The 25,153-nt window shown below is 49.9% G+C and overlaps 1 protein-coding gene across 4 annotated transcripts in view; it reads left to right on the top strand.

The window, feature by feature from the left end:
• The window catches only part of NSMF (NMDA receptor synaptonuclear signaling and neuronal migration factor), a 49,683-nt gene that overhangs the window by 6,669 nt on the left and 17,861 nt on the right, over window positions 1-25,153 (top strand). For 2 of the 4 annotated variants that reach the window (XM_071453684.1, XM_071453683.1), the window contains exons 2-6: window positions 2,096-2,157; window positions 13,439-13,915; window positions 18,880-18,955; window positions 20,686-20,691; window positions 21,289-21,357. In XM_071453684.1, the coding sequence (XP_071309785.1) occupies window positions 2,096-2,157; window positions 13,439-13,915; window positions 18,880-18,955; window positions 20,686-20,691; window positions 21,289-21,357 (690 nt within the window). The remainder of the gene's footprint in view (window positions 1-2,095; window positions 2,158-13,438; window positions 13,916-18,879; window positions 18,956-20,685; window positions 20,692-21,288; window positions 21,358-25,153) is intronic. The other 2 variants (XM_071453682.1, XM_071453681.1) reach the window with 1 other exon arrangement.

Raw genomic sequence — 25,153 nt, 5'->3', positions numbered from 1 at the left:
AAGGTCAGTGAGTCCAACTGCAAACCAAAACCTGCCACATCCATCACTAAACCATGTCCCCAAGTGCCACATCCCCACTTCCAGGGAATTTGACTCAACCACTTCCATGAAGCAGCCACACTCCAGTTCCCAATTTTGAACTTGTGTGTTGTTCCAGGATCAAGTCTTGCTTTTTGCCTGGGCAGAAAGGTTGAGGGTGCCAGGAACATCCATGAGGTGCTTGTCCTGCTGGGTGGGTGAACCATGATGGTCACCCCTTTGCCTTTCACAGTGGGGATTGTGGGCTGGTTGTAGAGCTCCCCGTGTGACAGAGCCTCCTTGTGACCACCTCTGGGGGTGTTAGGCACTGAGGGGGACAGTTTGGGCAGCTGCCACCCCAAGGCAGTGTTTAAAGGTACAGCCTGGAGCTGGACATGTAAGAATCCAAAACCAGGGAAAACCTAGCATTGTCTGTTAGTATGAAAAGATACAGAAGCTTAAACCTTTCTTCCTGCACAGCTCCAGCTGTGCTGCTCCAAAGCATTTTGCATTTGACTGTGCTGAAATTTAGTCCCAGAGAGATTAAATTACTCTTTCTTCATTGTTCATATTGATCCTGTGTTGCTGGCTGTGGAAGACAAATGGACTTCCCACTCCCTCCAGTCACTCTGGGAAGTGCACTGGAGCCTTGTTAACCTTTTCTCCTCTGGGAGGGGGTGCATAAAAGCAGTGGGGAAGATCCTGCCTACACAAGCTGGGATATGCAAAGCAGAAGGTGGTTTTGGAGGTCAAAGCCATTTCCCATTTAGATGTTTAATGGCCATTATGAGCCTTTTGCAGCAGCTTGAGCTGGAGAGCATGTTCTGAGGCTGAGCACCCCTGAAGGAGGAGGACAGTGGATGTGATGCCTTGGGGTGGGGAGTCTTCTCTGTTGCTGCAAATCTTGTCCTTCCCCAGGAGATGCTGATGTGCTTGAGGGCTGAGGGTGCTCAGCTCTGGCTTGGCTTGGCTTGGCTTGGCTTGGCTTGGCTTGGCTTGGCTTGGCTTGCCAAGGAGGTAGGTGGCTGTTTCACCTCCCTCTTTGCCAGTCTCCACCCTGGGCTGCCCAGTGGCAGCTCAGCTACAGACTTTGGAGAGATTGTTCTACAAACCTGGGGAAAATGGATGCCTGGGGAAAACCTGGCTCTAGTATTGGCTCTCTTGAGTCACAGGTCTGTTAGATACAGGAGAGCAATCACAGCACCAGGACATTACAAATGCCCTGGCAGTTGGAGTCTGGAGGTTACTGTATTCCATGCCTTGACCAAGGATTCCTTTCCTGTGTGAGTTGCATGCAGAAAGCTCTTCCCTGGTTGGAATATTCATAGGTTTGCTCTCTTACGTGGGCCTGGATGTGTGATAAGGGTTGAGCTTGCCCTGCTTGCTTGATTCTTAATATATACCAGTAAAATCTCAGTCATCCACAGGACTGGAATCCATCAGAGAAGCAGGAACTGCTTTTGTGGGAGGTTGTGGGTGACTCTCAAATAAGCTTGTCCAGTAATGCAAATACTGACATAGCTGGGGCTTGAGAATTTAGGCTTCAGGTAGGTAAAATGGGCATTAGCATCCATCTGAGCTCTGGTGGCTCCCAGCTGGGAGCTTTCAGTACCTGCAGGAGCTTGGAGTGGTGGTTGGCTCTGGGGTGGATGTGGCTCCTTCCTGGGCTGCCAGGAGGGGCTTAATTCAGGGGGGCTGGAGACAGTGAGCCAGTTCCTGTGTGCATCACAGACTTCATGCAGGTGCATTTCAATTCTGTTCTTTCATTTTTATAACAGAGAAGCTAAGGCCTAAACTAGTCCTGGATTTCTAGTCCAGCTCTGTTTCCCAGTTTGGCCAGGGAAACACTGATGAAGCAAACCAAACTGATGAACCAACCACTGGAATCCTGGTGTGTAATGAGGAAGCCTCTCTGCTCTGGCAGTGAATTTCCGTGGGTGTCACCTGAGGCTGAGGGAATGGCAGCTGCAGGGGCACAGCAGTGTCTTGCTATTGAACTGTTCCTTCTTTCCTTGGCTTTAAGCATCTCAAAACTCTTTCTTTCTCTCCTTGGCTGCCTCCTGATGCTGGGACACAGAGCGGCGAGGGCTTTTGGAGAATACCTTTCACAAAACCATCCTGAAGGCAGAAATGGCTCAGGTAAGAGAACTGATGTGCCTTGGTTATGCCTATGTGTGCCTGCAGCTATGGTTAATAGCTTTAGAATGAAAGTACATTTATTTATCTGTCATGAACAGTGAGATCTCAGCAGCAGAGAGGCAGGAGGAGGTGCCCCCAAGGAGAAAAGGCAGTTTGGTGACCCAAGGCTTGGGTGGGCTGTGGGGGTGAGTTCAGTTAGGGGGCAAGTGCCCTGTCATAAATTCACCCCTGCAGCTTAGGAGAAGTTGCAGCTGGGAAGTGACTGCACTGCACAAGGCTTCTGCACTGGTTTGTGACTCCCAGGTCTTGCTTTCACTGGGGTTTAAAAACAGGTGAGTTATATTCTGTTCACTGTCATAAATCCTTGCTGGCAAAGGGGACATCTGGATTTATTCCTGGGGTTTGCTTCAACAGGGGTAAACTGAGATTTGCCTAGACGAGGGCACTACATGTGCTAGCTAATGTGTCACTATTTTCCATGTAGATATTGTCCCCATCAGCTTATCATGAGTTCTGCTTGATGGGCAGGAGAGTGCAGGATAAACTCACCTGACCTCTAACAGGACTGTGTCTTTTCTGCAGGCAGTTAATTCGTTGCAAAACCTACAGAAAGTCCTGTGTAATCCACAGAAAGTCTGTGTGAAAAGCAACAAATTGTTCAGTGCTGTTGAGCTGCTGTGCAGGGGATAAAGTTATTAAATAGAATGTAATGTAGAGTGATGTTATCATTTTAGATAAGCTGTGTGTGTTTAAGCCTGTCCAGGAGATGCCTCTTGCTCTAAGAGCAGTCACACAGTCTTTGGCTGCCAGCTGAGTCCTTTCCTTTTCTCTGGGATCTGTTCTAATGACCTTCACATTGTCCTTGGCTGAATGGTGCTAATGTTGGGAATGGAAAGGCTCTAAGACAATGTACCGAGGTAGTCTTGGATTCTTTTCATGAAGATCTCCAGGGACACTTTACTTATAATATTTGGTCTAAGAACAGCATGTGGAGGTAGGAAGGGAAGGGCTGGGGTTTGGTGCAAATTCCCTTTTTCTTTGTTCCTTCCATCGTGGCCATTTCTGCAGCTGCTTCTGTCTCCTGGAGTCTCTGCCAGTCCTTTTTGCAGCCCCTCACCCCAGTTTCCAGCAGGAAGAAGTGTTGGCTCCTGCTTGTTTTGTAGTGCCCTTGTAGTACCTGTGGGGTCGTGTTGGGGCCAGGCAGAGAATCTCTAATGGAGAGAAGAGGAAATTGCAGATCTGTTCAGGTGCTTGAGGCCTGGGCAGCCCTGGTCAGATCCAGGGAGTGGGAGCCTCTCTGATGTGCACTTCAAAAGCTGCTGTTTAACTCATCCTTGGGGTGCTCCTGGATTCTCTGATCGTGGGTGAGGAGAGCATGGGAATGGAGCTGATGTGACTCCTGGATCATGTGTCACAGCCAGGCTCCCCAGAGCAGCATTTCAGCCCTGTCTCTGCTTGTGACATCCATAAGCTCTCCAGGGAAGCCTTTCACCCACTGCCCCTTGGTGTATCAGCCTTGAGATTGTTTTTGAATCCAGGAGAATGTAGTTGCCACAGGCAAGAATGAAGCAGTGAGAAACACATTTGGAAATGCCACAATACTTATGGGATCCTTAAGTATTCACTTGGAAAGGAATAAAATTCCCTAGAAATTACTCTAAATTCTGAGGAAGAGGGGAGGGAAAAAAAGAATCGTCATTTTTAAGTCATCTTCTGAAATTCTGCAATGTATAACTTAACACAGTCTGTAACACTTCTTTATAAATAACCCCAGTAGGAAGGTTGCTATCCAATAAAAAACACTGCAAGTAGAAAATTTGGCTCCTTTTAGTTCATCCCAGCAGCCTGATGACAGGGAAGTCACATCTTTCCTTCCTGCAGAAATTCCATCTCAGCATCACTTGTTCAAGTTCTGGAGGCTTCACCTTTGGCTGGGCAGGGTGCTGGAGCTGCAGTGTGAGCTGCCCCCAGTGCCTGCAGGGAAGCAAAGGAAGGGCTCTGCTGCAGAAGGTGAAGGCATAGCACAGATCCAGAGGGACCTGAATGGGCTCCAGCTCCTCAGAGAGCAGCAGAGGCAGTGTGAGCAGGGAGAGCACCTGCATGCTGTGCTGTTGAATTCCCACTTGCATGGGTTGGTGCCTTAGGTCCTGAAAGCACAGTGCTCCAAAGAATCAAACCCTCAGTGCCTGTGTGTGTCTGTCAGCTCTGAGCTTTCACCTGAGTGCTGTACCTGGTGGGACAGGCCTGTTTCTGCTGTCAAAACCCCAGCTGTGCACCCAGGTGCTGCCTGCACTGCCAGCAAACTGAGCTGGGATGAAAGCTCTGGCCTAAATATGACTGGAAGGAGGCAAGCCTTGGTTCAGTCCAGAAAAAAATGGTTTAAGAAATGTTTAAAGTCACTGATGAATGCAGTGAGGGAAAAGAGGTGTGGATTTTGAGGAGCAGGAAGGTGGCAGAGCCATCAGTGGGACAATGCAGGCATAACTGGAGGAGAAAAGGGCAGGATCCTCCTTCTCTGGACCCAGGAGCTAGAACCCTTCTCTCCCCCTGTGCAGGGCAGTCCTCATGCAGAAAATGAGGCGGGTGTGAATCTTTGGGATGTCAGTTCTTTGCTGCTTTATGTGCTGGTTCAGCTCCTCAGCAGAGGGGTGAAGCTCTGACAGCCCAGGCAGCCCCAGGAGATCCATGGGAGATGCCAGGTGTGCAGACACTGCCCCAACCTGCTCCACTTCTGCTGCACTTTCTTCTCTGAGGATTGTCCATTTCAGTTTGCATTTTTTTATCTTTTTAGTCCCTTGACTCCAAGGAAAGGAAAAGATACAATGGCTGTTGCATCCCTCATAACTTCACATTCCACAGCTGATCAAAGAGCTGCTCCTTCAGTCATAACTTGTATTTGTGGTGGCTCCTCTGGAGAGCTTGTGTGTTTGTGTGTGGCAGAATGTCTTGGAGAGGTTGGGGAGTGGTAATGAAGAGCTGCAGAGGGGTTGTAGATCAGCAGGACAGGCCAGCTGCCTCGTCCAAGGGCTGAGTTATGTGCAAGGCTGTGTTTTCCTTCTGTTTTCAGTTAAAGTGCAGTGTGCATGCTCTGTTTGCTTTGCTGGGGCAGGGTGTGGAGCTGCACAGGTACAGAGGCTTGCAGGTGTTGCAGGGTGTACCTGGGGGGAAGAAAGGTGAGGGGGAGCATTTGTTGGTTACAGCTTCTGATTCTTGCTCATGTGAGGCCTGAGAACTTCATGGCTCAGCAATGTTGTGTGACTATTCCTATGCAATTCTCCTGGAAGAGAGTCTTATCCTGGAAGAGTTTTTTCCCAGTTGACTGCAGAGGTGCATTTACCTCTCCTCTTTCTCAGAGGTTTTGTCAGGGATGATGACCATACAGAATTTTCTTCCCTCTGTTTCCCTTTTGGAGCAAGGCAGTTGCCTGGTGGTGGGGTATGAATGCAGAGGATGGAGGGGGTTGTCCCTTTGGGATAATTCAGATTTTTTTCCCCTGATCTTTAAAATATTTTGAGGAATTAGAGAGAAAGGGAGGGTTGGACTCTGCTGCAGGTGACAGGATATGGATGTGTTGAGGGTGCCAGGCTGCTGATGCATCTCCTGCTCTCTTCCTGCCTCTGTTGATTGCTGGTTTATTTATGCAGGCTGGAGGTCTGGGAGGGTTCCCACGAAGAGCACTCTGTCTCGTTCAGCATTCACTCTGCCTCCAAGGCTGTGGCCTGAGTCTTTGCTGACTATTGTAGCTTTCTGGTACTTTTAATGTAGAAGTGGGTGTCCCTTGGGACAGACTTAGAAGAAAGATACAGAAAGGGATTAAAATGTGAAAGGGAAGTGTAAAAAGGCTGCAGAGAATAAAGCATGGAATAAGTAATCACACAGTCTTACAGAACTCATGGAATTTTGGACATTCTCCAGCTTAGGTGTCAGAGGCCCCACACTGAGATAATGCACATTAGATTTTATCTCCATGTTCTGGAACTGTGAGAAGAAAAGGTACCAGGGCATGGGGCAGTGACATTGAGAAGGACAGCAAGCAGAGCCTTTGAGAAATTCCCTGCTGTCTGGGGAAGCAGGGATCTGTGTGAGCTGGGATTCAGACACAAGGATCGGGAGGGAGCTGTGGGAGGTTTTTCTTGTTACTGTTTTAGTCTGTTTTGCTCAGTGGGGTTATTGGGAGGGCAGCTGCTGCTGCTGGAGTGGGGAGCTGGAGGATGCAGCACTGGGCTGCCTGTTGTGACCAGCTGCTCTGGGCAAGCTGTGTGGGAAAGGGTGAGATCCAATATAAAGTGTCCTTGGTGCTGCAGGGGTGAGGGGTCTTGGGCAGGAGCCGTGAGCCAAATTCTCCATGGCTCCTGCTGAACCAGCATGGTTACTGGACCAGCAGGACAAACCAAAGGAGGCAGTTACCTGAAACTGGAAAAACTTCTTTTTAAGCTCAAAAAAAGTAATCTTTGTGTCTTCCCTTTGTTTTTTGCATGATGCATGATTTTTCAGTCATCAATGTGAGTGTGTAAGGAGCAAAGCATCCCCAAGCCAAGTGGCAGTGGGGAGGGGTGGCAGGAGCAAAACCATGTTTGTGCCTGTGCTGGGTGTGGAGCCACCACTGGATCAGTCACTTGTGTTTGGAGCCTGGGCTTTGGCTGTGAGTGTGTGTGGAGGGAGCAGCCAGGCACAGAGGAGCTGCCTGATGCTGCCAGAAAGTGGCATGGAGTTAGAGAGACCCCAGGTGAGGCTTCATAGGTGCTTCAAGCTGAGTAACCTGTGAGCTGAGCTTCCTGTGCCACCAGCAGGTAAAGCTGCAGCTGTGCAGTGCTCTGAGAGGGACATTCCATCTCCTGGGTTTACACTATGGAGCTGCCAGCCCAGCCTGGTTCAGAGTGAGCACCAGGTTGGTTTTTTTCTCTAGAGGATGTTTGTCCTGTCCCCAGGACAGACCCAGCAGTGCTGCTGGCTCTGCTCTCAGTCCGTCCCTGTGCTGATGAGGTGGTGGTGGCCTTTTTGGGAAGAGCCCGTGCTCTGGAGGGAGCTGTAGGTGGCCTGAGCTCAGGACAAAGCAAGGATGTGAAATGCCATCTCTGAGGGCTTCAGGTCTCTTCTAGCATCAGCCAGTGCAAGGATGGTGTGGGTGTATCCTGGAACTTGCTGTGGAATCTGTTGTTGGCTTACAGAGGGAACAAAGACGTAGGTCAGGGTGTTACCATGGAGATGCTGGGCCGGTGATGGAGCTGCCACTTGCTCCTTTGGGTCGTGTCTCACAGTAGCAATTTCATCTATTCACATTAATGTTACAGGCCAGACTAAAAGGTTACTCACCTATGAGATGCCAGGTCAATGCTATCTTGAGTTTGTTTGTTTTTGAAGCCCATTTGAGCAGGGGGAACTAATTGGAACCATTTTGTCATAGCTGTGTGACCTTCTGGTTTCTCAGAGCAGCTCCCTTCCAGAAGCAGCCTTTGCCTGTTCCCTGTGCAGGTCCTTGTGCACAGCTCAAGTAACACAAGGAGCTGCTGGAGAGGACCAAAGGTGATGAGGGGTCTGGAGCATCTCTCATCTGAGGAGAGACTGCAGGAGCTGGGTCTGGTTAGTCTGGAGCAGAGGGGATCTGATCAGTGCACATAAATATCCCCAAGGGCTGTCAGAGGATGGTGCCAGACTCTGCTCAGTGGTGCCAGTGACAGGACAGGGAGCAATGGCCATAAACTAAAACACAACAAGTTCCACCCCAACATGAGGAAGGGGAAAAGAGCCCTGGATCAGGTGCCTGGGGAGGGTGTGGAGTCTCCCTCTCTGGAGACATTCCAAACCCACCTGGACATGTTCCTGTGTCACCTGTTCCAGGTGACCCTGCCTTGGCAGGGACTTGGCCTGGGTGATCTTCAGAGATCCCTTCCAACCCCAGCTATTCTGTGATTCCATCTACTCATTTGGCTTTGAAGCTACTGCATGCCTGAAATGCTACTGTGACTTTTTTTTTATTGTATCTTCCATTTTGATATCCCTGCCTCATGCTTCAATAACTTGAACAAAATTCCCGTTTTTCCCATGATTATTTCTTGATCACATTTCAGCCCAGAGCCCAGCAAGGTGGGCTGCCTGTCCTGTGCCAGGGGTCACATTGTTGGGAGAACAGAGCTGGCATGGGGAGAAGCTCTGCATTACATCTCTGAGAGGGAGCAGAGGAGACCAGGACCTGCCAGCACACCTGAGGGGCAGTGACAAGCATGTGGGAGGTCTTGGAGTTGTGATTGCAGGAGAAACTTCTCAGCTGTGCCATTTGAATGGTTGTTATGGGCTTTGCAGCTCTGGCCAGTGCTCCCCTCACTGAGGGAATCAGCTGGATTCCTCCTGGTGCAAGGTAAAAACATCATTAACTTCATTCCTACTTCTTTGAGCAAGGCCCTGTACATACACCCAAAAACTTTTTATTCATCTTCAGTGACTGTGGCAGTTCTTTGATTTAAAGTTGGAACTTACTTGTCATAAATATCAGGTCCAGAGAGTTCCAGCTGAGGAGAAACAGGGAAGAAAGAACTGTCTCTCTGAATTTTTTTTTGCTGAGATGACAGATGTTCTTTTAATAGGGTTTATCTGGATTCCCCTTTGCCACTTTGCCTCTGATGCTGGAGCGGAGGCTTTAAATCTAAGGTGCTTTAATCATCAGTTTAGCTGCTAAATACAGGAATAAATTTGGAGCTTCTGTCTGTGCCTTGTGGCTGTATGCTGCCTTGATTTATAAACTTCTCATCCCAGGGGGTCACAAGGCAGTCTGCAGCAGACTGGAGTTGGCTCCACAGTTGTGGAAGGGCATCAGTCAGTGGGGGCTGATCCCAGCGTGTTCCAGGCTCTGGAGAAACGTGGTGGCACTGAAAGGAAAATGTGCAAGCCCTTTGTCAGTTCCCTAAGTCACAGTGAGTGCTCAAGCTAGGGTTACTGAATGAGAAAGGATGTATTGTAAGTATCTAACACAAATAAATGCTTAATTATCAGGAACTACATGTACTGAGAATGGGGTTATTTTTTCCCCAAGACACTGCCATTTCCCAACACAGATTGTCACTGCTGTCAGTCTTTGGTCATGCATGTGCTCTGTGTTGGGCTGGAAGGTGAAGAAAGAAATGTCAGACAGGAGCAAGTGAAGCCAAAAAGACAAAAGGTTGTATATTCAAGTACATAATGAGGGGGGTGAGAAATGGTTTGGCCCTCAGGACTGGATGTCAAACCCTGCTGGGCTTGGTCCAAGTGGGCAGGGAAGTGATGGAAATACCACCTGGATGGTTCTGGTACCAATGGACACACAATCTACAGATCAAGCACCTTGGTCTTCCTTTCATCTTGCTGTGCTCAGTTCCTTGTGCACAATAAATCCATGTAGAGCAAGAGCCAAGGTAAAAGGAGAACCTGAGGAACCTGATTTATCTGGTCCTGAGTAGCAGTGTGAGACACAGGCATTGCTGCTGAAGGCAGCAGGTGGGGGAGCAGAGCCATTCCCAGGGCAGTTCTGGCACAGCGAGGGCAGGAGCTGTGCCAGGCTGCCCAGTCACCATGCCAGGGCTGCCATGGCAGGGGAGGGAGCTGTGCCAGGCTGCCCAGTCACACTGCCAGGGCTGCCATGGCAGGGGAGGGAGCTGTGCCAGGCTGCCCAGTCACAGGGGCCAGGGCTGCCATGGCAGGGGAGGGAGCTGTGCCAGGCTGCCCAGTCACACTGCCAGGGCTGCCATGGCAGGGGAGGGAGCTGTGCCAGGCTGCCCAGTCACAGGGGCCAGGGCTGCCATGGCAGGTGAGGGCAGGAGCTGTGCCAGGCTGCCCAGTCACAGAGGCCAGGGCTGCCATGGCAGGGGAGGGAGCTGTGCCAGGCTGCCCAGTCACACTGCCAGGGCTGCCATGGCAGGTGAGGGCAGGAGCTGTGCCAGGCTGCCCAGTCACCATGCCAGGGCTGCCATGGCAGGGGAGGGAGCTGTGCCAGGCTGCCCAGTCACACTGCCAGGGCTGCCATGGCAGGGCAGGGAGCTGTGCCAGGCTGCCCAGTCACACTGCCAGGGCTGCCATGGCAGGTGAGGGAGCAGCTGGGAGTGGGAGAGGTGGCAAGAGCCACGTGAAAATGAAAAAAGGGAACAGCAGCTTGAGGTGAGGGTGTTGACAGCAGCCTGCTGCAGCTGACTCCATTGCTGAGCTCCTGTGAGTGTCCCTTGGTTCTCCTCACCCCACATCCCTGTGGCTCAGCTCTAATCCAGCATTGATTTCTGGACCAGCCTGACTTCTTTCCTAGCAGAAGCAAACTGTTAGCCTCAAATGTCTTTGTGGCAACAAGTGCAGTGTTTTGGCACCTGAATCTTGTTCACTGTAAGCACAGACAAGGGTAACTGGTCACATCTTGGTGTGTGTGACTCGTGTATGTGAATGCACAGACTCCTGAAATGGTGTGGATTCTGTTCTACAGGCCAATAATTCATCTATCAATTATGATGGATGTTTGAATCTCTTTTCCTTCCACACTATTTTTTTTTGGTAGATAATTCTTTATTAACAGCTACTCTTGAATAAAGGTTTGTATTCCCTTGGCATATGAAGTTGCTTCTCCAGTGTGTAATTACTGAAGGTGCTAAATTGAATGAAAATGAAGAATTATCCAATTGTTTTACAAAAAGAAAGCACATTGGTGTGGTGGCAGCCCTTTGTAGTGTAGATCATTAAAACTCTTACATAAGTACAAGTGAAAACACTTTGAGGAGGGGACAAGTAAGGTAGGAAGAAAGGATTATCCTCACATTTTGCATGCTAGATCAGGTAGGTAGTTTATGTCATATATATCTGGTCAATCCTGCCAGGATTTCAGTAAAAACTTTACTCTTACTCAAAACCAGTCATGGGCCCCTGAAATGTCTGTAAACTTTATGGAGCTGAGCAGACCTCACTGCTTATAAAACAGAGATTGGAATTGGTCTCTTTGCTCTTGTGATCATCAGCATTTTCAGGCATATTTTGCTTTGGGGACTTCATTTTTCCATTTAGCCACAGATCCCAGGGCTCAGGAATTCCTGGCTGTCTGAATTCCAGAGCTGTCAGTGTGTGAGTGAAGGTGACACTCCTGTGTGTTCCCTCTGAGGAGGCTGTGCATCTCCCATACAAGTATCAGTTTCAGGAGGAACAGGGGCAGCTGTCAGCCACGATTTTGTGGTGTCTTAAGAAATCGGTAGCGTCACTGTGCCCACACAGATTAGTAAATTTGACAAGTTGAGAAGAGTACTTAGAGCTGGCCTTTGTTTTTAATTTTAAAAATGGTTTGTTTGGCACTATTAGCGAGCACAGATCTTGGCAGATCTCAGGGAGTCTTTGGTGGTGTTTTCCCAAGACATGCCCACTCTAGAGCACGGTTAATCCTGGAGCTGGGGAGGATCTGAGCTGCTGGAGAGCAGATGCAGGGGACCTGCTGCCTCTTGAGGGGGAACACGTGGTTTGAGAGGCTCTGGGGCCTGTGAGCACTCTCTGCACTGTTCTCTGACACTGTAGCCTGCAGGTGGGTACAGACTTTGGAATGACAGCCTGTGGAACATCTTCTTCCACTGGAATGGCCCTTATTGTCCATCAGGCTCCTCTTGGAGCAGGTGCAAATGTCCACATTGACCATGGGGCACAGTAGAGCCCTGCCAGCCTTTCACACTCTCTGGGCACTACCCCTCACTACACCTGGACATGGATTTTTGACTTCATGTGAAGCCTGGACAGAGCATCAGCTGCAGGTTCAAAAGGCTCAGCTCTTTCTTCAGGACTCCTACAGTGTCTCCTCCTGGCCAGCTCCAGTATCCAGAGACTGTGAGGAGACAAATGAAAGGAAACCTGACTTGTGTCAGCCTGAACAGCCCTGACAGTCACTTCTTGAGCAGAGTGGCCAGAGACTGATTTATTTCCTAGTGGTGCTGGAGGAAGTCGTATCTCAAGACAAGGGTGACACCCTGTACCAGTACTAACTCAGTTCTGGTTGCAAGCAGAGCAGGGGGAGAGGCCCTTGGCAATGTGAGCGTTTTCCAGGATGGATTTCAGATTCAAAAGCTGACTGTGCATGGCCTCAGCTTGGGAGGGCTCCTCTCAGAAGGGCACAGGAGCACTTCATGGGCAGCAGAATGTGGCAGCAGTGAAAGGTCTGTGTTACACACATACACACAAAGGTCTGTGTTACACACATTCTTGTCCAGAGGTCGTTCTACTCTTCCTCCTTCACTTCATGGCTGGTTGCAAGGTAGCCAAGCCTTCAAATTGTGGATGAGTTCTTCCAGGTCATGACTTGGTAGCTGAAGAAGTTATGTTCCATGAATATCTACTGAAGCAAAGGCTTGGGTTTGCTTTCTGCCTCTGTTTTAAGTGCTTTTGTCTGTGCTGGACACTAATGATTTCATTTTTTGGGTAGCAGTCACATAAATAATGCCTTCCCTACTGAGCCTTTTTGCCAGTCCCTGAGCTGCTTCCCATCTGAAGGGAAGTGTAAGAGGTAATTAACAGCCACTTGAAAAAGGATTAGCAGGTGGGTGGGAGCTACTGTTGGGTTCATGCATGGAATTGCCATGGAAATGCTGAGATTTCCTGGCACTCCATCCAGTGTGTGGGCTCCAAAGATAGTTGCACTCATGGGCCTCTCTCCTTTGGATCTTCCTACCCTGCAAAGGGAGCGGCTGTGTTTTCTTCCAGGACAGCTCCCACGGGCCGAGCCCTGGCCATCTGTGAGACCGGGGCGTGCCGGGAGCGGGGTGCTGGGCTGCAGCTGCCAGCTGAAGCCTTGCTGCATCTCTTTCATGTCAAACCACCTGGCAGAAAATCAGGAGAAAAAAAAGCCAAACAAACCTTGTTGGTTTGCCCCTTTGCCAGTGTTCTGAAAGAACTTAATGCACCAAACACTCAGAGTTTGGCACTTGGAGAAGGTGGTGCTGGTCCTTGTCCTGCAGACTGTCACCAGCTCTGTAGCCCTCGTGTGGCTGAGCAAGGCTGCAGCTGAACCAGGGCTGTCTTGCATGGCAGTTTTTTCAGGCTGTGCAATGAGACCTGTATTTGCTGCTAGAGTTGTTGGGTGGCCACACATGTTTAAAATATTGGGCCTCTCTGTGAGAAATATCTCTCATTTCAGTGCCTGCTCTGGAGGTTTAGAAGGTGGTGATGGGCACACGTTCATCTGAAACGGTTCCTGCGGGGACCTCCTGTGTCTGTCTCCCCTACACAGCAGTAGCAAAGAGCCTCCTGGATTTGCCAGTGTCTGTGTGGCTTTGCTTTAAGGAAAACATGCCTTTTGTTTCAGATCACCTGCTAGCAGACTCCTACATCGGGCAGGAGGACTCCCCTGAGATGCAGCAGGTGGCCCAGAACAAGCGCAGGCTCTCGGTCATCTCGGACGGCAAATTCGAGAGGAGCTTCACCGAGGAGCAGGCGGAGAAGCTGCCGAGCGAGGGCCCCAAGCCACGAGTCTACACCATCTCTGGGGAGAGGCCAATGCTGTCAGAGCACGAGAACGACAGCATGGAGCTGGTGGTGATGAAGGGAGCTGCCCACGAGGAGTGTCACCATGGGCACCACGCGCACGGCGCCGCCGGCTCGCACGGCGTCCGGCACTGCAAGGCCTGGCCCGGCGGCCGCCAGGGCTCCAAGGAGTGCCCCAACTGCTCCAGGCTGGCTGCCCCTTCCCAGCAGTCCATTGAGCTGGAGCAGCACCCACCTGGTGAGGCTGGGTGGCACAGGAAAAGGCTGGAGAGGATGTACAGTGTGGATCGAGTGTCTGGTAAGTGACTGCTGGGTTGTTGTTGTATTGAGGATGGGTGAATAAAGTGATCTATAGACTCTAAGGTCTCAGAAGGTAAAATGCAAAGTTTACTAGAAACTATGCTTTTTTAATTTACTGTCCTGGTTTAGGGCAAATTTGGGAGAAAACCTCCAAAGGGGGCCCCTCCAGAAAGCAAACCTACACAGCTCCTCCCCCCAACTGGTTTGGGAAGGATTCCTTGGAAACAAGTGGAAAGAACCTGTTTATTTAACAGGCACAGCACCCCCAGCACACAAAATGAACAATACCAGGTGACACCACTCTGTCACCGCTCTGAAAAAGGTGACAAATTCAGAAAGTCTCTCTCAGGGGTGGTCACTCTGCTCTCAGTCCCTATGGTGCTGGGGCAGCTGCTGCAGCCACAAGGTGCAAACTCTCGGTGTTTCCCAGGTCCCAGCCTGGAGCAGGTTCAAGTAGGTCCAAAAAGGGAAAGGAGAAACAGTCCAGGGAAAATTTGGACTGCTTAGCTAAACTAACTAATGAGCAGGAGCAAGAGCAAGAGCAAAAGCAAAAAAGCAAAAGCAGCACCATGCACTGCCCTGTGTGTCCCACCAGCTGTGGGGGAGCGGCTGAGAGCAAAACCAAAACAAAACTTTCACTCTTCAGAGCCAGTCTTGAAGGCACAGAACATGATATCCAGCATAAACAGAACACAGGAATGGGGATACAAACATCATAACATCACCCTAGGACATTGACAGTTACAATAAAGGTGGACTTGATTGGTTTTTAATTAATATTATTCACACTATTGGTTAATTAGGAGCCACACCCTTCTTGTAAACATTTTACAATTAACAACATGTTTGAAACACCAGCTGCAGGATTGTTTTAATTCTTTCTCTGAGCTTTCTCAAAATTTCCCAGAGGAATGTCTGGAAAGTTTATCTGCCTGTCCCTCTGACCAGACTGTCAGCCACCACACCAGGTGACACGAAAGGTGACACCCATCTCATCCCAGCACAGGGGTTTTGATCCAGGGCCCTTCTGGTACCGTGAGGCAGCATTCCTGGAAAGGGATTGTCAAAGGAGGAGTTTGCAATAAGCTGAGCTCAGTTGGAGGCCAGCTCATCCTAGCTCCTGGTCATCAGAGGCTGCTCTGGGTGGTTTTCATGGCTCCTTTTCTGTGGAGGAAGAGTAAAAGAGGAAGGACTCTGTCAAAACCCTGCATCCATGCTCACCCCAGAGGCAGTTCAGAGCAGGATCCTCTCTCTGCCTCTTGCTGGGCAGGGGAAATCTTTATGAACTGCTTCTGTGAGAGCCTCAAGTTATGGTGTTCTGTACTTTGTGTTCCCAAAATTCTTGTTTGCAGGGCTGGATGCCACTCATGTAGTGCCACCTCATGGGCTTCCTACAAATATTAGCAAATAACATATTGTTGGACTCTTTCCCTCCTTTCTTCCTTGCTTAATGTTCTCTCAATTACAAGAGTGCTTGTAATTATTCCATTCCATCAAAAAAAAAGTCTTTACAAACTGAACCATTAATCAAATATATGTCACAGTCTGTGTGCTTTGAATTATAAGCTGATGTGCAGTCCATCTTTGCCTGTATGTGGCTGGCAAAGAGTCTGGCCTAATTTGTCTGATTTTTTCTGTAAACACATATCAAGGCATTTAGAGCAGAGAGTCTGGCCAGGAAAGGTCAGGGTTTTCTCCTTGAGAAGAAACTGTGTATAAGGACTGTGCAGATCAAACTGTCCAGCTTCCCTGGGTTCAGAGTTTTCTGATAAACACTGCAGTGATGTTTACCACAGGTCAAATCACCAAAGGTTTGGGTCCTGCACCATGTTTTCATGCCTAGACACCTGAAATTATGTGGCCACATGAATATATTACTTAAACTGAATAATAGTAATGAAAAAATAGCTGATTATGAAATGTGTGGGAAAACTGCAGCCCCCTGAAATCCTGTGCATGATTTTTAAGCATCGTTCCTCTGTTCCCTGTGACTTTCTGGGATTCACATCAGACACTGCATGTGCCCCATGTGAGCTCCTGTGAAGAAAATGAGCTTTATCCCAGTCCAAACAGCACACCTGGACAAATCAGAATTGCACTGTGGGACTGAAGGAAGTTACTTGATACAGAAGCAAGGGAAAGCTCCACAGCATTAATGGAGGGGTTTAACTCCTCACAGCTGGAGCTGTGTTTGCTGGAAAACCTGTGCTGGCAATTCCTGCAGGGAAATGCTGTTACTGGGCCTTGGAACTCAGTATCTGTTTTCAGCCAGGCAGCCATTTTCATTGGGGCCAGTCATCAGTGTGGGGTGGAGACTGGTCTGTCTGAAAATGTGTCAGAATAGTCACTTAAATGAGAGCAGAGTGGCCAGTGCAGGACCTGTGGATGCCCCCTTGGGCATTCCATGTTTCAGCAGCTCCCCTGGGTGCTCATCTCAAGCCTCTGGGTCCTGACATGTGTGGCTGCACAGGCAGGGCTGTGTCCCCAAGCCCAGTTTCCATCCCAGCACTGGCACCATGGAAGGAGAGTTCCCTCAGCTTGGTCTTATTTGCACTCTCTATCCAAGTGCTGCCACTCAGATAATCCCAGAACTGAACAGCAAAGTGCCACAGGTTACAGAATTCCCTGGCACGTCCTCCCTGCCTGGCTAGCAGGGAAAGGGAGCAGTGGAGGCAGGAGAGCTGATTTCCCCAGGGCTCACCTGACAGTGCTGCTTCTGTTTGCATCCACATGACAAGTTTGTGCTGCAAACCAACCCTTATGGCAGCCAGGCCCCAGTGGCATCACTGAATATGGGTTTGGATGCTGAGTCTCTGATGCCTGGCACCGTCCAGGGGAGCACAAGCTGTCATCTCCTGGCTGCTCCCAGCATCTGATGCAGACACACAGACTGTGGACAGAGGTGCTGGGGTTTGGGTGCAGTGGGAAGTGGCTGGAGATGCTGGATGGTGGTGGTGTCCCTCCAGTCCCTCCAGCCTTACCAGGCCCCTGGCTCCTCCACTGTTTCCTCACAGTTGATGGTGAAAGGACAGGAGAACAAGCTGCTCTGCCTGGCCAGAAAGGATGTGCTGCCTGCTCCTGGCAGCAACAGCCATGCCCATGGTCTGAGTTTTCATTTGGTGAGTGAGCTCTGGAACTGAGCTGCACTGCCCAGTCCCCACCTGCAAGCTCCTCTGCTGATGTTCTACCCTCTGAAGGGTCCCAAATCCTTTATTCCACATTGAGTGCTGTGTGGAGGGCAGGGATATTTTTCCTAAGTGAACTCCAGTCTATGAGAAAAGGAGAGAAAGCTCCCAGTGATGGGCAGGCAAAGCCTCCTAAGGGTGTATTAGCTGTTGTTCATAAGCTCTGCTTTGAACCAAAGCCTGTGGCTTAAAAGCTGTAATACACATGAAGAGACTGTCAGTCCTTTGAGATGAGCAGTCCCTGAGAAGCCTAAACAGAATTGTTGGCTAAAAAGGAATTTGTACAACTTCTCCTTCAGCACTTCTGTGGGTTGGAGGCTTCAAACAAGTAACTCATTTACAGTCTGAGTTGTTCTGCTTTGCTTGTGTCTCTGTGTTTTGGAGGAGAGCAGATTTTGGGACTGCAGCAGAAGTCTTTAGCATACTGGAATGCAGTTTCATTTAACATCTATATTTCCTTGGAGTGCCTTTAAACAAGACTTGACGTAAACTGTGAGCTGAGAAGGAGTGTCTGCTACAGCTTTCTATAGATTTTTTGGAAGCTGCATTTCAAAGGAAGGCTCCCCAGCTGCAGTTAGCATTTTTTGCATCTGTAATTGCAGCCACTTTCTGTACTTTCAGGGAATAATCTGTAGGATATAATGATCTGAACAAAACATTTGGTAAGATGGCTGGTCTGTAGTAATTATGCCTGCAGTGGGCATGTGGAGTTTGACTGGGCTTGGGCCAGTGAAAGTGAATTAAAAAATACCTTGACAATGCCAGAATATGAAATATTATCAGATCTGAAGACTTGAATGACTGAGGCAAGACACAATCAGCAACATGAGGCAAGGTGTTAGGCAAGGGAGTCACAAATTGGATGAGAAGCAAGATGAAAAATCAGATAGCCCCAGCCCCAGGAATCCAGTTCACTGAGCTCTCTCAAGGGTTGTGGCAGTGGATTTCAGTACCCCTCTGATTCCCTGCCTGCCTGACTCCACCCTGAGAGTTCTCAGCAGGAGCTGCTGCTTGGGCAGGTTCCTCTCCTGGTCACCACACACATAATTGGTGACTTTTTTATTTTGCTTTTTGTCTTAGTGGTCATTCAGTGAAGGTGATGCAGTGTTCTGATGCCCTGGAAATAGGAAAAAAACCACCCACAATTGGTACCCACAATTGGGTAGGGCAGTTTACAAAGAGAGGTGACTAAATCAGCTCAGGTACCTGCAGGCTGTGGAGCTGATGGGTGCTTTGACTTCCAAACCAGGGGAACTCCTGAAGGCCAAGTCACCAGGAGCAGGTGTGAGAGGGGTTTATTGAAACTTCAGTGGCAGAAAAAGAGAGGATATTTCAGGCTTACTGTTCTGAGTGGAAGGTAAATGCTTTTCATCTTCTACTGGGCTGTATCAGAAAGAACTGGAGGAATGGGACAGTTTAAATCAATGATATAAAGGAAAAGGCAGAGACAGGAAAATGCTTTTAATGAAAAATGTTTCTTTTCCCTGGTTTTTTTTCCCTAGTTCAAATGTCAGTTCTGTAATTCCTGGATTATTCTAATCTCCCATGTTTAAGATAGAGCTTTTATTCTTCACTTAGTAGCCTGATAGACAGGCTTAGCAGGAATGTACAGAGCACTCAGTGGCAGTGTGCAATTCTATGAGGAGGATGAGACTTGAACTGTTCAGTCAGGGCAGGATGCTGAAGGAAAGTCCTGAGAGAAGGAGCCTGGGGAGGAAATGGGGCTGTCTGAAGGTGTCTGTGCCTGCTGGGTGCTCAGGCTCTGTCTCTCTTGCAGATGATGTCCCCATACGAACCTGGTTCCCAAAGGAGAACCTCTTCAGTTTTCACACTGCTACCACAACTATGCAAGCGTAAGTGCAACCACTGCTGTGGCTTTTCTTCTGCATCTCAGGGTCTGGACCTGCTCAAAACCCAGAGCCTGGAGCAGGAGTTGTGTGTTTGGCATCACTGTTCAAGGATAAGAGAGAAACTTGTCTCTTGTTAATTTTCCTTCCTACTCACTATTCTTCTCTACTGCTCTCATTTGTTTGGTTTTACCTTCTTTAACTCCTCGGGCTACCCTGTTCTTCTCTGTTCCCTGATTTTGTCTGTGACACTGTGGCCTGGCTGCCTCTGCAGAGCAAGGCCCCTGTGGGTCACCAGCTGGGACCCTCCAGCAGCTGCTTCTGCTGCACACACTTCCCAAGGGAAGGGTATTCCAGGCTTGCCCTGCATCCCTCACTCCCCAGAGGTGCCTTCCTCTGGGATAAGGAAGCCCTGCAGCTCTGCACATGTGAAAAAGTGTCAGTAAAATCCCTGCAAAGTATGAATGGGTGTGAGTTAGAAGAGTCTCTCCCTCCACACTCCATGCAGGCTCATGGGTGCTGAGTTTGGGAGGAGGCAGCTCTCAAAGGGCTCAGGAGAGTGAGGGAAGCCTTGTCTCCAGGTTCTGCCAGCTTGCCAGGGAGTGCTGCCTTCCTGCTTTCGAGTATTTCCCACCTGATTGGAAAACCAAGGCAAGCAGAGAGGAAAACAAGATGGTGTTCTGCCTTCCAAGGCCCTTCCCCAGCCTTGTCACCTTTTTCTTGTGTGTTTCTTCCAATGTCTGGGACACCCTCAGCCCTCTGGCTCTGGTTTCTTCTTGTCTAATCTGGTGTCCTTTTTGTACTCTTGTTTCTCTGACATTTCTTCTTTCCCTTGTGCTTTTCCTTCCCCAAATCCTGGAGAGGCTGGTTATTTCTCTTGGGATAAGAGAAGGACCAGACATGGAATGATTCATGCAGGGAGGGCTGGATCTGGAGTTGAGGAGTGGGATAGCTGCATCCCCCAGAAAAAAACATTTAAAAGATATTGGCTGATAACAGTCAATGGTATTTCACAGTTCTGATCTGACCCACAAACCATCAGCAAAATCAGCACATTTGGACACAGCCTTTGCTGTCTGAGTTTGTATTTTCTGTGCAGATTTGTTGCAGGATGATGGCCCATGGCTGGGCTTGCAAGGCTTGAAGGCCATTGTGGGATTGGTTTGGGGAATGGTGCCCTGAGGGAACCACGGAGGAGCACAAGTCCCTTGGTAGATGTGGCTCCTTGGTTAACATTTCTGGAGCTTCTGTGCTGCCTCTAGAAGTGACACAGAAACTCCTCCAGAAGTCCCCAGAGTGCAGGGGTGGCTCTCCAGGTGCCCCTCAACTCTGCTCCAGTGTTTTTAACCTGCTGTGCTCGCTCCCTTCATGGAGCAGGCAGCATGACCCAGCCTCAGCAGTGTTTGCCATGGTGGGAGCAGCTCTCCCTGCTCCAGGAGCTCGTGGTTCTGCAGCCTGACCAGCCACACTCAGCTCTTGTACATCTGCACAGTCTCTGGGTCTGTGTGGAGCTCACTTTGCATCTAAGCCACATGTCAGCCCTGCCCCAGGGAGGATTAAGCTCAGTCAAGGAGGAGTCTCACTGCTGAGAAATGTTTAATTTAAAAAGCAATTTCCTTCCACCTAACAAGATATATTCCTTCTGGAGTGAGAATTCCCTTAGAACACTGGCTGGGGCTGAGCACTAATAAATTCCTCTTTTCTCTCTTTTTCTCTGCATCTCCTGGAATCTCTAGCATCTCGTAAGTATAATGTTATTTTTTTTATTTCCTTGTCTGTTGGTGTCCTAGCTAAGCTCTCCTCTCCTGTCCATCATATTCACTTGTGCTTTCCCTGTGCTAGGGGCTGTCTGTCAGCTGGCTGGAGGTTAGGTGGCTACTCCTGGTAGGCCTACATGGATCCCACCAAACCATCCTCATCCTCTGAGTGCAGCCCTTAGTCGCTGGCACACTTTGTCCCTCTTGATGCTGGTGTGCAGAGAGGGTGTGGCTGCAGCTCCCAGGTCCTTTCTGCAGAGCAGGGATGGTGGGTGCTCCTTTGGGCCACGTTCTGATGTTTGAGGAGCAGCCCAGGGATGGTGGGTGCTCCTTTGGGCCACGTTCTGATGTTTGAGGAGCAGCCCAGGGATGGTGGGTGCTCCTTTGGGCCACGTTCTGATGTTTGAGGAGCAGCCCAGGGGAGTGAGGAGCTGTGGTCTGAGTGCCCTGACCCACACGTGGTGCTGCCCAGCCCCCTGGGCAGCTCAGCCTCTGTTGTCTGCCCAGAGCTTCCCTCTGTGTGTCCCTTGTCCTCTCCACTTCCAAGCTGGACTTGGTTAATGGCTTGCCATGGTTTCCCAGGGCGTTCAGGGGCTACGCAGAGAGGAAGAGACGGAAACGAGAGAATGATTCTGCAGCTCTTATCCAGAGGTAGGGCCCGTCCCCACAGCTGTCACCTGCTGTTGCATGGGCCCTTGGGGTCACTGCTGAACCCTGGTGCCGTTGACCGTGGCTGTCCCTGTCTCTGTGCTGTCCTGGGGACGCTGGCAGTGGCTCTGCTGGAGCTGTGGAGGTGAATGATGCTCAGGATAGCTGATCTCTGTCTTCTTAAAGAACACTGTCAAGTTGCTTTTAGCATTCCACATGATCTGTGCCTCAGGCAGAAAAATACATACTTAAAAAATTAAAGGTGCAATTTCCCCATTCCAACTTGGAATTTCGTATCATCACAGAATGGTTTGGATTGGAAGAAACCTAAATTTTGATCTAGTTCCAACTCCCTTGCCACAGGCAGGAATTTGTTTGAGGTTAGATGAATACTGTATGTGCTGTTGCTACATGTACAAATGCACCTCAAAAATCTGAGACCTAGGCAAAACTGACATCTCTAGTGACCAGAAGTCTATTTTTAAGTCTTTTTTTTTTTTTTTCAGTAATGGAAGGGAAATAAAAGTGGATGAGGACTGATTCCTTGTCCAGGAATTACAGAAAGGCCTGGTTTTCTTCTGCAGCCTTCCTATGGCACATCATTTACTCACAGTAGGAATCAGAACTGGTTTGGTTTTTTAAATGTACCAAGAGTTGTGGCAGCCTACTAAAAAGAATAACACAGTATCTGTATAATTGGTTTAAAACTACCATGATCACTTCAGCACTGTTCAAAACCAAGTGGGAGAAAAACATCAGATTTTCTTAACTGAGAAATTGTCAGGCAATATTTTTTTATAGCAACTTCAGAATGGTGAGTTTTTTTCCATCAATAACAAAGAGAAATGAAAATCCAAACTAAAGACACTCTAAACAAATAGACAGTGTGTCTTTAAAAAGAGAGATTTCTCAGAATTTGTTAGCCAGAGGCAAGTCTGGTTAGAAAATGGCTTGTGAGTACAGGAGCAGCTGTGAACCTTGGTGGGCTGTGTAGCCAGGAGGGAGGATGGCCTCACCCGAGCCATGTGCCTGCTCCTGCTGAGCACAGTGCAGGGCTGGCAGGGCAGGGAGCCTGGCTGTGCCTGCCCTGTCCCAGAGGGGAGGTGGGACAGCACTGGGGGGCTCTGGCTGCAGGGATTGCTGGCAGAGCCCAGCTCTGTCCTGCAGGGAGTGAGGAGAACCCTGCTGTGGGTTTGGGTGTTAGCTGTGCAGCCCTTGGTGGGTGTTTCAGGGTTCAGATGTTGTCACACAGCCCCTTCAGTGCTGTCCTGGTGTCCAGGGAGGCTGGGATGTGTGGTGTGGCCACAGGGATGCTGCCTGTGGAGTGAGGGATGCCCAGAGCTGTGCCCACTGCAGGAGCAGCCAGGGAGGGGAGTGGGAGAGGTGCTGCCAGGAGTTTGGGCAGTGAAAAGTCTTCTGGGCAGAGTGTGGTGACCCACTGCAGGCAGAGCTGCAGGGTGGAGAGGGACTGCAGTGGCTTGGAGCCCCTCTGGCTGGGATGGATACCCTGGAGGTGCCATGGGGCCATGCAGACCACAAGGCACACTGGAGCAGAGCTGTTCAGAAAAGGGAGATTTCATCACTGGAGCTTGAGGGACTCTGATTGTGTCATGATGGGTGAAGGGATCTTGCAAGGGATCAAGTGCCTCAGGGTTGCTGGGGGCAGTTGCAGGAGCCAGGCAGGAAAGCTGGGCAGGTTTGGGGAGCCCCACTGCTGGCAGAGCTGGTTGCAGCTTTTCCAGGTCCTGTCATGCTGACATGCAGGCATAGAGGAGCCTGAGGAGCCAGGCAGCTGCAAGAAGCCCTCAGAAGGATCTAAATGTTCACAGCATGGCCACATTAGGAAGCAGTCTGAGATTTGCATTTCTTTTCTGAAGTGCTGTTTTGTCTAGAAGAAAATAGATGGAGCAAAAGGCCTTTGTCCCATTCTGTGAGGGTTTAGTGCAGTGGTTAACCTTGAACAGCTGGATTCTCCTTGGAGCTGCTCTCAGGGGAGTTTAGGAGATGTATTTAGATCTCTCAAGGGAGAGCCCAAGCTGTCCAGGCAGCTGGGAGCAACGTTCTTCTATGCAAAGGCTGCTTTACCCCTCTTCCTCCAAGGTCTGAAGAAGCTCCTCTCTGGAGAGGACAGCTGAGCATTTAAAAGAAAAGTGGGTTTTACTCCAAAATGCCAAAAGCCCAAAGAATGTGACAGTGGCCTTGGGCAATTAACAGTGGTGCTCGGTGCCTGGTATGATCTCAGGCTCACAACAGACCATAAAGATTTCCATGTAACATATGTCTGAGACTTCTTTGTGTAAAGAACAGCCTTGGTTCCCTTAAAATGTTGTATTTATTTGGATTTTAATTGAATGCACTGTAAGTGATGGTGCACCCCAGAAGGCTTTGTACAGAGAGCTAGGCCAGGGATGTGCCTAAAGGGGCACTTGTCTGATCCACAGCAGTGAATCTTCATGTACCCAAGTAGAGACAAAATAAATCTTTGGGAAACATTAATAGCCCAAGTGTAGACAGAAGTTTGGCATGGAACAATGCTGCTCCCAGCTGCTGGTTTTGCTTCTTGCTGAATTTGGAGCCTGATGACAACAGGGGCTCCCAGGCCAAAGAGGGGAAGTGCAGGAGGTGACGTGGGTGCAGTGCTCTCCCACGAGGACTGTGTTTGTGTGGATCTCCTGGACAGGAGCAGATGGATCTGAGTTTCTCTGAACAATTTCTTGTCAGTGCTGACAGTGTCTTTTGTTCCAGTCAGTTTGCTGAAGCATCTGCATGGTTGTACCATGTCCTTACTCATCCCACTAACCTGTGTGTGAGCCAGACAACTTGTGACTTACCCCTCTCACCAGCTGTGCTGTCTGTTGCCTGGTGTTTGCCCTGTGTGTTGGGGGCCACAAAGAATCCAGGAAGGCTCCCCCACTGCAGGGTGCCCAGTGCATGGGCTCTCTGTCATCCTGGGGCTGCACTGTGGGGTGAAGCCACAGTCACTAAATAGGGTTCATGGAGAGGTGACACTGCTCTTGATGCTGCTTCTCCCTGTCTCTTCTGGTGTCCTGTTTGTTCCTGTCCTGTTCCTGCCTTGTGAGTGATGAGAAACTGAGAGAAACTGGTCCCTTGCACTCAGAGGGGCTGGAGAGAATCCCTTGGCCATGGCCTCTGAGGAGCAGCGAGGACATTGTGTTTCACACAGACCTGGCTCTGGGGTGTAGCTGCTCCCCAGGGCTTTCCCCTGGAGCTGTGTGCTCTGCAGCCCCTCTGGACCTGCCTGTGAGGCCAGGGCAGGGCAGCACATGGGGAGAGCAGGCCCGTGGGGACAGGCAGCATCCCTGAACTCTGCTGTGCAAGGAGGGAGAACGTGCTTTGGTCCTCCCCAGCTGTGCCTGGAGAGCAGCACGAGCTGCATGGTTACCAACAGCACAGGAGGGGGTTTAGGAGCTGTGTTTGGGAATGAGCACAGCCCCCAGTGTGCAGAGCCTGGACACCCCACATTCTGCTGGAGAGAGGGGAGCAGTTACTGCTCTTTACCAGGAAAAGAGGGAACACTGCCAGCACGGGCAGCAGTGGGTGTCCTCAGCAAATGCAGCACAGGTAAAGCTTAACCAGAGAAAAGGGAAAGCAGCCATGGGTAGGGGGCTGCCCTCTGGGAGCCCACTTGCCCTGTACCAGCAGCCCAGGGAGCTCAGAACAGCCCCACTCAATGAACATCACCATCCCAGCACTAAATCACTGCAGGCTGGGGACCTGGTCTCCAGCTTTGGAATGCCCAGAAGGAAATATACCATCATCCCCATTTTATTTTCTTCCT

The sequence above is a fragment of the Agelaius tricolor genome, unplaced genomic scaffold (genome assembly GCF_023055355.1).
Source record: "Agelaius tricolor isolate 1412-34295 unplaced genomic scaffold, bAgeTri1.0.p SCAF_37, whole genome shotgun sequence".
In the NCBI taxonomy this organism is placed as follows: domain Eukaryota; kingdom Metazoa; phylum Chordata; class Aves; order Passeriformes; family Icteridae; genus Agelaius; species Agelaius tricolor.
The sequence above is the reverse complement of the archived record's forward strand: the minus strand, read 5'-3'. Positions and strand labels throughout refer to the sequence as shown.